General features: G+C 45.0%; 1 protein-coding gene across 2 annotated transcripts; it reads left to right on the top strand.

Annotated features, from left to right (window-relative positions):
- Positions 1 to 296: 296 nt before the first annotated feature.
- LOC119649895 (transcription initiation factor TFIID subunit 6) lies at positions 297 to 8023 on the top strand. Of its 2 annotated transcripts, none has more exons than XM_038052288.1 (8): positions 297 to 1087; positions 1144 to 1311; positions 1370 to 1539; positions 1618 to 1893; positions 6520 to 6726; positions 6791 to 6906; positions 7003 to 7085; positions 7632 to 8023. In XM_038052288.1, exons 1-8 carry the CDS (start codon positions 398 to 400, stop codon positions 7716 to 7718), a joined length of 1797 nt encoding a protein of 598 aa, XP_037908216.1. In that variant the 5' UTR covers positions 297 to 397; the 3' UTR covers positions 7719 to 8023. The 2 variants fall into 2 exon arrangements, with proteins under 2 accessions (XP_037908216.1, XP_037908215.1); XM_038052287.1 differs by having other exon boundaries at positions 6779 to 6906.
- The last annotated feature ends 4499 nt before the right edge of the window (positions 8024 to 12522 follow it).

Raw genomic sequence — 12522 nt, 5'->3', positions numbered from 1 at the left:
ATATTGTGATCCGTCGGAATCCGATGCGACGGAATGTCTTTTGTTGGATTTGATTCATTGAGTTTGCCTTCAAATCTTTATTGAAATTTGCAGAAACTGGATCTAAAACTAAGTTTTAAACTACATTATTCTATTTTTTATTTGAAATAACAAATTTCTAGGCAAAATTTCAAAGTATCTTCACTTCAATTGATTATTTAGCGCTTACAGCGACTTGAAGCGTCCAATAGAAGAAGTGTAAATGTTCTGCACATCTGGCATTGCTGTATATTTGTTTTGAATTTTTCTGAGGACGCCTGTCAACTTTTGACAGTTGCAAGTATCGTGTGGATGGTGGTCTGCCGGTCGGGCTAGTTGTGCATTTTATTTTGCTAATTCCAATAAAAAACTCATAGCTATGGGTGATCCTGACATGTTATACGGTACAACACTATCTGCAGAATCGATAAAAGTGATAGCTGAGAGCATTGGCGTTGGATCCTTACCAGATGATGGAGCCAAAGAACTAGCCGAGGATGTCTCATATAAACTAAAGAAAATTGTCCAAGACGCTGCTAAATTCATGCATCACGCGAAACGTTCAAAACTAAATATTGCTGATATCGATGCAGCGCTTAAGGTCCGTAATATCGAACCCCAGTACGGTTTCACCTCAAACGACTTCATCCCATTCCGATTCGCATCTGGTGGTGGCCGCGAACTGCACTTTATTGAAGAGAAGGAAATTGATTTGAGTGAAATCATCCAAGGAGCACCTCCGAAGATCCCTTTAGAAGTTACGCTACGTGCTCATTGGCTTTGTGTAGATGGCATTCAACCCACAGTGCCCGAAAACCCGCCACCTCTGTCGAAGGAGTCACAAGCTCTGGACTCTGTCAATCCAGTCGTGAAACTCGAACAAGGAATGACTAAGGATACGGCCGGCAAACCGGCGACCGGAAAGCTCCACAAATTGAAGAATGTGGAAACGGTTCATGTGAAACAGTTGGCGACACACGAACTTTCCGTCGAGCAACAGTTGTACTACAAGGAAATCACGGAAGCGTGCGTAGGGTCGGACGAGCCGCGAAGGGGCGAAGCACTGCAGGTAGCCCAAATTGGGATTTCTAATTTTTTCCAATTGTTACACTTTTCAACTTCCAGTCACTGGCTACCGATCCGGGTCTGCACGAAATGCTGCCAAGAATGTGCACTTTTATCGCGGAAGGTGTGAAGGTGAACGTCGTGCAAAACAATCTCGCGCTTTTGATCTATTTGATGCGAATGGTGAAGGCGCTCCTGGACAACCCCGCTTTGTACTTGGAAAAATATGTAAGTAAGATAAAGCAAGTTTGAAAGCTCCTAATCCAGCCTACTTGAAAATTTTCAGCTCCACGAACTCATTCCATCAGTTTCCACTTGTATCGTGTCAAAGCAACTTTGCATGCGTCCAGAACTCGACAACCATTGGGCCCTGCGAGACTTTGCTGCACGTCTCATGTGGCAAATATGCAAGAATTTCAATACGTCTACGAACAATCTGCAAACAAGAGTCACAAGGTAAGGGTCGCGCCCATTCAATACATTCTTTTCCCCATTCAAATGCAAAAAACTAAGTTTTGTCTGGAACTTCCACAGAATATTCAGCACAGCCCTACAAAACGAAAAAACACCACTATCTTCCCTCTACGGTGCCATAGCCGGCCTTTCCGAGCTGGGCAGTGAAGTCATCAAAGTGTTTATCATTCCGAGGCTGAAATCGATTTCGGATCGGATCGAGTCCCACCTTCAAGGGACGGCGCTAAGTAATACGGACAAAATTGCTGCGGGTCATATACGAGCGATGTTGCAAAAATGCTGTGCGCCCGTGTTGAAAACGATAAGGAATCCACCGGATATTGTGGAGGAGTACAAGTAAGTTTAGATAATTTAAGTTTCGGAGAATGAAGGATAGTTCTGTCTGAAGCTCTTCTGTCGTTTGTGCAAATGGCCCCGAAGTTGTTTTCTTATTAGGTTTGTGGATAAGCATGTCGGGTCTTTTGGGAATCGTTTAACTTGCGGCAATTAGTGGATCATATTTAATATTAGATGACGTGGGTTAACGTGCGAGCCTTTTGGACCTATTTCTACTTAGTTTAGTTTAGAGGAGGCATGAACCACGACTGCATTGCCGGTAGTGAATTCACCTCCGCCGACACACTGTGCTGCCCTAGACGCGGCTGGCGGCCTGGCACGAGGCAAGCAAGCGAACTTAATTCTGATTCGAACCACCTACGCATGGGTGCCTCGACGACTGCTACCGAAGCGCAGTACCACGTCACCTTACAATTTTGAACCTTCTGAGCAGGCGTTGATTTCTGGTCGACACGGTCGCTGAGGTATCGGTTCTCCACGTACTCCGTCCAAACACAATTCCTTTCCCATTCGCACTTACGGCTACAGGTAGGTGGACGTGACTCTCGGACTGTATCGAACATTTTCGTGACGGTTCGTTTTGGCAGACATTAGCACTCCCATTTTAGGGGCAGACTTCCTGTGTCACTATGGACTATTGGTGGACTTGTAGAACAAAGCCTTAATAGCCCCGCAAACTCTTTCAAGTCGTCAGGAAAAATTTCCACCTGCGCAAAAGACACTTTCCATTGTTTTCGAGGACCTTGCCAAACATCGCATTTGCGCAAATATCGCAGCATCACTACTGAAAGTAATTTCTCCCAACCTTTTAAGCACGATGTGCAGCATCACTTGAACACTACCGGCTCCCCGATCTTCTCAAAAGTGCGTCCACTGAAGCTAGCTGTTGTAAGGAAAGAGTGTGACGATCTCATGAAACAGGGTATTTGCAAACCTTCCAATAGCTGTTGGTCGTCTCCACTCCATTTGGTCCCTAAGCCAAGCGGCGAATGGAGATCTTAGGGGTCTGAATGCTCAGACAATTCCAAACGGTATCATATTCCACTCATCTGTGATTTCGCGCATTCACTGACAAATTGCCGTATTTTCGCAACCTTGGATCTGTCCAAGGCGTATCACCAAATCCCTGTTGCGCCCGAAGACATGTCGAAAACTATCTGGCTATCTGTACACCTTTCGGACTCTTCGAGTTCACCCGAATGACATTCGGCTTGTGCAACGCTGTGGAGATTTTTCTGAGATTCTTCCACTCTGTCCTATGAAACTTAAACTTCTGTTTCGTTTACATGGATGATGTTTTGGTCGCCTCTTCTTCCAAATCTGAGCATTTGGACCATCTCGAGTGAATTTTCAACGTCTTCTTGAGGCCAATCTCGTTCTCAACGTTGAAAACTGTAAACTCCTACATAAGCAGGTGAAATTTCTGGGCCACATGATTACCGCTGACGGAATTCAGCCAAACTTAGACAAGGTTGAAACCACGGCGAACAATCTGCGAAGGTTCTTGGGCATCTTAAACTTCTATAGTCATTTTTTGCACAAGACTGCTCATCACCAAGCGATCCTCAACGTTTACTTGTCTGGGCTCAAAACCAAAGACTCCGGCGAGGCTGCGTGGTCTACTGGGGCGTTTGAAATGGTCAAAGAACAGCTTGTTGATACTACACTACTGAAATTTTCCTCGACCAGATGCACCCCTAGTTGCATCCGTCGATGCGTCAGACACAGCAGTAGGTGCTGCTCTTCATCAACGCCTACGATCATGAGCTACTCGCCGCTTACCTCTTCATTAAACACTTTCGTTTCTCCCTTGAGGGTAGGCCGTTCACCGTGTTCACGGACCACAAGTCCCTTACTTTCGCGCATAAACAAAAACCCGACAAAGTGTCTCCTCGTCAACTTTGGTAATTGAGCTTCATCAGCCAGTTTACTTCCGACATTCAACACGTGTTTGTAAAATACAACATCGTTGCGGACGTTTTGTCTCGAATCTTGGAGTCTCGATTACGACACAGAGCTTCAAAGCCTGAGGGCAAACTCCAAATACAAGTTCAAGGAGTTTCCTATCTTCAGCGCAAACTTCTACTTGCCCTGCGAGACCTCAGACAAGGGACCTAGACCATTTATTCCGACCGATTTTCGCAAGGAAGTTTTTCACGCTGTACACGATCTTGCGCATCCAGGCACCAGGACGACGAACCAGTTAGTCACTGGAAAATACTTCTAGCCACCTATGAACAAGGACGTCAATTCTTGAGCCAAACAGTCCATCGCGTGCTAGAAATGTAAAATAAGCAAGCACGTAAAAAAGGAATTAGGCGTATTCCCTCGGCCGACCAAGTGCTTCCACACCATCTACTTTGACATTATTGATTATTTGCGAGACTCGCGCGGACACAAGTATTGCCTCACAATCATCGACAGGTTTACGTGGTGGGCTAAAGCAATATCTCTGACTGACACTGTGGCACAATCATGCGCCGAGTCCCTCTGTTGAGAATGGATCCCGCGCTTTGGTGTACCAGCCGTAATCATCACGGACTAGGGAATACATTTGAATTTGAATTTTTATCGGAGCCATCCGCAGCCAAATTGGATGCTGGAACGTTGGCACCGAACACTAAAAGCCGCCTTAATGGCTCGCGACGAACCGTCGTGGCCGCGGTCGTTGCCTTTCGTCCTGCTCGGCCTTCGCACTACCAGCCCCGCGGAGATGGTGTACGTGAAGAATCTGCGATCATTGTATTGGATATTAGAGAAGGGTTAAGCGACTCCAGCATGCTGCGCCTGCTCGATGATGCAATTTCGAAACGTCGGAGGTGGACACCTCCAGGGACCTCGAGACATGTTCACAAGTCCTCATTAGGGTCGACACTCCTCGGAGGCCGCTGCACCCACCATTAAAGGGCCCCTTTAAAGTTCTGGAGCAACGGGAGCACTCCTTCAAGCTCGGCGTTCGGAGGAGTCCAAATGGGTCTTCATGTCGAGGCTGAAGGCATTCGCCGAATCGGGAGCACTCTAAACAAGCGCTAGTGAATCGTCAGAGTTGCCCGGTGACCTCATTTGCGGAATCACGTCCCGGGTTCCTCCGATGAGCCCGAGCGTTTTCAGCTGGGGGCAGAGCGATATGGCGGCACATCGCAGGCATGCACCACGACTGCATTGCCGATGGTGAATTCGTCTCCGGGGAAGCACTGTACAGCCGACACCGCCGCTGGCGACCCGGCACGAGGCCGCCAAGCGAACTTCCTACGTTCTGCTTCCAACCGCGGGCGCGTGCGGGCCAAACTTCTAAAGTTGCAGTTTAATTTGACTCCACTGTATTGAAAACATCTTTCAGAGCGCGTTAATTTTTCGTTGAAGAAATCCTTACCAAAATAACTTTGTTTGAGGTCTAAGGAAGCCAGGGAGCTACATATAAGGTGCAGAAACGTTTCATTATCTGATTATTTCCTCTGTTTTTTTTTTCTATGAGATAGTTTAAAGAACCGTGCTCTGCTAAATGGAGTTTCATATCCATTCATTCTTAAGAGGGGTAGTAAAAATGCTGCTCTAAAGACCTCGGGTCCTTTTGCAAAGATTTTGGCCTGCCGGCAGCAGTTCGGATTTCTCCATTCGCCTGCGTGCGTGGCTGCAACCTCGCGCTTCAGAGCAAACAAGATAGTGGACATTCTGACGCCAGATGCTGGCTCTGGTCCTACCATTGTGGAGCCTGACCCGCTGCTCTTAGGTGGCGAGGAGGCAGACGAATTTACTTAGAAGAATTCCTGGGCATGTGTTCTTGGCGTGGTTATTTGTGGTTGCCCCCATAGGGGAATTTTATGGAGGTTATCTACGCTACGCTGCATCTTCATTTTCTGCGCATTATATATTTATGTAGGAAATTCAGCTTATTATTGAAGTTGATACTAACAAACATCTCACCAATAAATACCAGCAGATCTAGTCTTCGAAGAGCAGAAATCTCTGGCTGGTCCTTTAATGGCTTGAAACGTCATAAACGATATTGAGGCAACTCGGCAAAGCGTTGAAGGAATAACTATTTTTTGAAGCTTTTATTTTTTTTTGGTCTAAGATCACATCAGAGAAATTACAAGTTTCGAGTGACCAATTTTTATCCAATCTATTATCGTCAGGTATATGGAGTCCACATGTCGTTTAGTTTACTTTACTTGGGGGAGTCGCAGCTCTGAGCATTCAGGCCCATTGTACGATCCCCGTAAATCGCCTATTCAATGACTTCCCGCCTACGGCGTTCGCAGGCTTTAGCGAATCTGAGAACATTCTCGAGAGGCAGAGAGTGTGCAGATTCTTCATTGAAGAAAACCTTACAAAGGTGTCTTCGTCTGCGATGTGAGTAGGCAGGGCAGCTGCATAAAAAGTGCAGGGCCGTCTTCTCCCCCTCCTCACATTGGCTGCACATAGCTGAAACCGCCACTCCAATCTTTTGCACGGGTCGTTAATTTCGAATTGACTTCTTTTATTCTATGCAACCAATTATTAACCGGCTAAAGGCTTTTTAGATTTTTTCAAACATAACTTTTGCACACAAAGTAAACTTTTAGATATTTTTGAAAAAGCATTTAGAATTTTGGTCAACTAACACGTCTATCTTATACTTTCCAGACGCGATTATGGTTTTCTGGGTCCAACTTTACATCAAGCTGTAGTGAAAGCACGCAATGCCCCGCAAGTTATTCCATCTACAAGCATCAATAGCATTTCTAATAACTCAGCTGTTACCATTGTTAATGCGCCTATAGCTGCTGCTGCCACTGCTTCAACTTTAAATCGAAATCAAGGTCCACTCATATCATCCAGAGCAGGCTCCATGTAAGACATACAAAATTTTATAGGAAACTCCTTAAACTCACTTTAAACAAAGTGAATTTTTCAGTTCCGCGCAAACAATCAGCCCTCAAATTCAAAGGCAGGTGTCACAGACTCAAAATCAACCAGGCCAGCAACAGAAATATGTCATAGTTACACAAAGACCATCTACTCCACAGTCAGGTGAGTTAGCTAATAGTTTTTTTTCGTTCAAATTCAGCTCGATTTGGAGTAAATAGGAGATAATGAGTTATTTATTTTATTTCTCCATTTCCGCAGGACTACAACAGTCGCAAATGTCTTCAGGGTTGCAACAAAACGGAAGCAATCCTATCAAATTCCAACACAGCACATCGTTACAGGTATGTGATCGTTATGATATAGTTGAACAGAGGCGATCTTTTAGAATTTGTTTCTCTGTTAAGTACAGTGCCAAAATTTGAAACCAATTAGTTCACGTAGATTTAGTATACTCTGACCCAATGCTATGTTCATTATAAGCCATTCAAATGGTGTCTCTAAGTTTAATAATAATAATCGATGGTGCCACAATGAAGCGCGTTTACCTAATATCAACGTAACTTTATCGCTGCTTTGTTCAGCTCCTCGACAGGGAATTTATAAGGCCAAATTGGCAGGGGCTCTGACAAATGTGTGCTTACTTTTCTGTTCGTTTGGTTCGGAGCACCCCACGGAAATACACGCGTAATTTCTCTGTCTTTTTTGACTCCTTCTGATTACTTAATGGAGTTAAATTTCCTTCTGCTTCAGCTGGCAGATAGGCGCATTACTGGCCACTACTCTGTGCTCATTCGTTCTTTGTAGCTATGTTGGCTTTCTGTTAAACTAAGGGAATAATGTAATTCACACAACGGTAAAACCAATCAAAAATATTTTATCTTTTCCAGGGCTCAGCATCGACAGTTTATTGCAATACTTCATCTGTGGAGCAAGTGGGACCTCCCGAGCTGGACGATTTGTCACATTTAGAGTGATTGTACGTACAATAAGGTTACTTTGTAAGGTATGTGTTATGTGAATAAGATAGTAATGTTAAGATTACAATTAGTTATATGAAAACAATTATTTTGTTAGAGGCGATGAGATATGTAGTAAAGAAATTATATGTTTACATGTTTTCACAAAAAGATTTTCAGTTGTCAAATCAAGGATAATGATGAATATATGTTTTGGTTGTTATTTTCGAAATTTGAATTTCGTATAGTTCTAGTAGTCATTATTCTCGCCAGAATGATTATTGATTTTGTACTACTTGAGAATAAATTTAATATTTAAAACAGAACCATTATCTTCTTACTTTCGATTATACAATTTATGTGTTCCAGTTGTTAATAACCTTTCCCCAGATTCTCTTCTAAGCCCTCTTCACCCTCAGTTCTATCTTTAGTCTACAATTTAACTGAGGATTCTGAATCGTGCCCAGAAACTTTACTTTGTGGGAAAGTGCCGATCCTTGGGTATTTAGAATTCGAGATTATTCTGATTCTTAGCCTGGATACTATCCATTACGTAAAACATCCTTCCAATCCCATTCAAACTAGAACCCTCCCGATGGCTTTAGTACTCATGTTTCTGAATGCTCCCATCCGCAAAGGTAGCTAAAGTATGCTGCTCGTAAATTAACGACCATTCGGCCGCACCCATTACCTCGTGTGTGGTTTCTGTAAACTTGACTTTGAAGTAGACGTGGTGAAATTGAAAGAAATGCTTCTCCATAATCATCCTTAAATATTTAAGACGGGCTCTAGGGTGAGGCTAACGAACCGAAAGTCTTTCGCGGACACATGGCGACGGCTGCCTGCTTTCGGTATGAAAACTACGTGCGCATGCCTCCGGAGGGGCGGTACCTGTCTAAACAACCCTTGTTTACATGACTGGCATTATTCATTATTTGCAATGAGCCTAGTTTAAAATAAAGACTCTTTTCTATACGACCTTAAGGGGGTCTTCTACCGTCGTGGTTTCAACCAATAGATTTTTCGTATATTTTGAAAATAAGTAACGTCAAGAATACCCAATAAAAAGGATTTCGTGAAAATCACTCCCAGCAACCTCTATAACTTCAACGGTTTCCACCAATCTTTCAAGATAATAATAGGATTTTAGGCTGGAAAAAAATGCAGAGACATTCCGCTTTATCTGGCACGAACTTTAGATTTCAGTTATTTTTACGAGCGTTACATTCAGGAAATTCAAATGTTTTGTGCCATGTTTAAGACCCAGTTAATAACAGGGCTTGATTCAGGTCTAGAAATGTATGCAGAAATGGAATTCTAAAGGCCGCGCTTAATTTCTACTCAGGCTATAGGGAGTGCTGAACGAGAGTGTGGATTCTTTACTGACAATTTGACTCCGAAAGTCTGCGTTGTGTAATAAGCTAGGAATATTTAAATAGCCACAAGATCGTCTGGAAGTTGTTTAAAGTACCGAACAATGGCAGGCTTGCCCGTATACTCATATGGTGGTGCAGGGGCTTCCAGGAAGCATTCACGCGAACCAAGACGTGTGTGCAGACCTCCAGGTTCTTGAGAGCGTCGAAAAATGACGGGATGATAGGGGTGATTTTAATTTGGCTTCCGAGCAAGCGCAAAAGCCCAGTGATGGATAGGCCGACCTATCCACAGAAGCGATAGGGAGTCTCAAATTCTCCCCGTATACTAGCTCGGCGACAAACTCCTCACGATGGACTGTACCGAGGTCAAGTTGAATAAAAGGCACTACTTGCGCCCACGAAAAGTTATCGTGTGTCATTATAGCGGCAATAGCGGGGAAGGGACGGAGGAAGAAGGGAATGAGCCTACCTCTTTCTGTACGTACTTGGTGACTTTACACTTTTAGCACGCGATGCACTGTTTGGCTCAGGTTAACATCCTTATTCATTGACTAGTGCAAGCCGATTCGTTGTCTAAATGTTTTGGTGCGCAGGATCGTGAACTGCATGGAATACTTCCTTGCGAGAATCAGCCGGAATATATGGCCTAACTCCCTTTTCAGAAGTCTCGCAGACTATTTCGGAGATTGAGCCAAGAAGGGGAAACTCTCGAAATTTGTGTTTGAAGTTGTCCCTGAGGTTCGGAAGCATTGCGTCATCCTTCTGTGCCTCAGTGATTGCCGAAAAATCGACCGTGGCAGGGATTTTAACCTCTGAAATGCGTGACAACGCATTTGTAATTACATTGTCCTTGCCGGACACGTACTGGATGTCCGAAGTAAACTTATGAGGTTCAGGTGCCCAAGTTGGCGAAGATATGCTTTGTCTGGCTTCAGCTATGTCCGTGACCACTATGAACGACCTGCCTTCTAGGGAATAGCGAAAGTGTTTGATTGCCATGTGCGCGGCTAATAGCTCACGAACTGCTGTAGTTCTGCTGAACTATATTCAATTTCGTGGAAAGAAAGCTCAACGGCTGCCAGATTTGGTTCACCTTTTGGTGCCGGGCAGCACCTACTGCGATGTCTGAGGCATCAACGAATACGGCTAGGGGTGCATCTGATTGAGGGAATGCCAGGAGTGCAGCGTTCGCCAGCTGTCGTTTGGCTAGCTCAAATGCCTGGGCGACCTCTGCAGACGACGCAATTATGCATGAGTCTTTGATCTTAGGTCCAGAAAAGTAGGTGTTTAGGACCGCTTGATGTTTTGTGGATTTGGGTAAGAAACGACACAGAAGTTTAACATGCCCCCAAAAACATTCACAGATTCTTAACTGTGTAGCCTAAACTTTCACCTGCTGTGAACTCACCGAGTCCGATGAGTGTGCATATTTCCGTTTTTGGAATGTTTTCTGGAGCTACAGGGATTTGATTTTACGTCTAGGCTAAGTACAAGGTCGTGAAAACACGGCAGTTAGTGAGGTTACGCGGAAAGTCGTGTATGAGTGGTATGGGAAAACAGTCTGGAATGGTCTGAGCATTCAGACGTCTGTAAACGCCACATGGTCTCCATTCGCCGTTGGCAAGTTTTCCTGAAAACCTGAACGAGGTTACGGAGTCTATAAGAAACTTTTTCTGAAGATCCACTAGCAATCCATAGTGGCTTACAATGTCTGCGCTTGATATGGCGCTGATCTCCGCTATAACAAAACGCCATGAAAATGTTCGTCGAAGTCCTAGACTTACGTCCACTTGCCTGAAGTCGTAATTGTATGTGGTAGAGGAGTTTACTGCCACCAGTTTGAGTTGTTGCGGAATGAGTTTGTGATTCCGCAAAACCGGGGAACTGAGGCGTCTGCGCCTGAGGCGCTCGCTCAAAGGATCATAGATTGTTAGGCGGCATGAAGCTGCGCTCTGGGTACCCACCGCGGGAGCTCCCAACGAGTTCAGTTTTTTTATGCCGGAAATGTGCACGGGCTGATACCAGCAAATTGCAGGACTCGTTGAGGTCCCCGACGCACGACTACCCGATTGCCCATTTCGGTTGGCGGACCGCGAACTCGTTCAGGACGGACCTCTTGAACGCAAGGCTTCCACGGTAACCAATAGCTTAGACGGTAGCCGCGAGTGTAGCCACTATCTGGTGAAGTTCAGTAATTTGGCCCGTGGCCTCCCGTGACACTTCACTGATCACGGGGCATGCATTCACCTCGTGGATTTTTTCAGCGGTGTTCGCTAACACAGAGTCCACATATGCCAAAATGGCGTGGGTGCTCTCCGGGACTTGCTGTAACCACGGCTTCAGAAGCTCAATCCAGACCTTATCCCCGCCCACTTGCTTCATCTCACGCAACAGTTAGATTGGGGAGCGGTCCCCTAAGGTGAGGTCTGTTAGTAAGTGATTCAATTTTGCTGACTCACAAACAGTCGCTTGTTGACCTTTAACTTTGAGTAGGAACACTCCTCGAGCACGTCGGCGACGAGCCCAATCGACTCTTCGTTCAGGCCGATGAGCGCGTGATGAAATCGCGTGGCATCAGCCTTCGATTGGCGGAACCAGGCCTCCGGGTTACGTTGCCAAAACGGTGGCACCCGTACTGCCACTGCGGTCACGGGGGAGGTGCCGAAGGCGCCCGCATCGTTGTCTCCGTATGGCATTGCGAACTGACTGAATTTACGTGGAGAAAGCGAAGAATCCTCCGAGACCCACAACGAACGAAAAACGTGACCAGTGCAGAAAATTGAACAAAACCACGACCGAAGCGAACATCTTTCAAACCAATAAAATACGGAAAGAAAAAAAAACAATAATGAATTTGATTAGTAAAAACGAAGATGAGAAGGAAGGAGTTGAAACGAGGACCTGGAGTTTCTTGTCTGACCTTATCGTTCATTGTTTTCTTTTCCGGAGGTTCTTTTGGCTACTTCAACTGAATCTTTAATTGAGCTGGATAGTGGTATGGCGTAAAGGCATTCTTTTCGCGGGGTCAATTTGCGAATTAGCCAAACATTAGCTGACGATTACGCCTAGATGATCTTCTTGTGTGTTTCCCATCTCATGAATTACATATACGACACCCACAGAATCAAATAGATGCTCGGACGTCGAAGAGGTACACTGCTTTTCTTCCACCATACAAATTCAAGTAATGCGCTGGGAAACGAATCTCCTGTATGTAGTCTCCTTGGTCTTCCCCTATTGTGATGAAAGTTGAAGCTTAAAAAGGAATTATTTGGCGTATTCGGGACAGCGATGAGTTTTATAGGGAGTATTCAGTGTAAACTCTGATAGTAATCCGAAAGCTGTAATGTGGTAATTATGTGGAACGGATGCCTTTCGTTCCTGGCACTCAATGAATATTTAATGGCAATCATCAGGGAATGAAGGAAAATGGGGGTGGAAGGAGG

Source organism: Hermetia illucens, chromosome 2, assembly GCF_905115235.1.
Source record: "Hermetia illucens chromosome 2, iHerIll2.2.curated.20191125, whole genome shotgun sequence".
NCBI lineage: Eukaryota > Metazoa > Arthropoda > Insecta > Diptera > Stratiomyidae > Hermetia > Hermetia illucens.
This window is presented reverse-complemented; position numbering and strand designations above follow the sequence as displayed.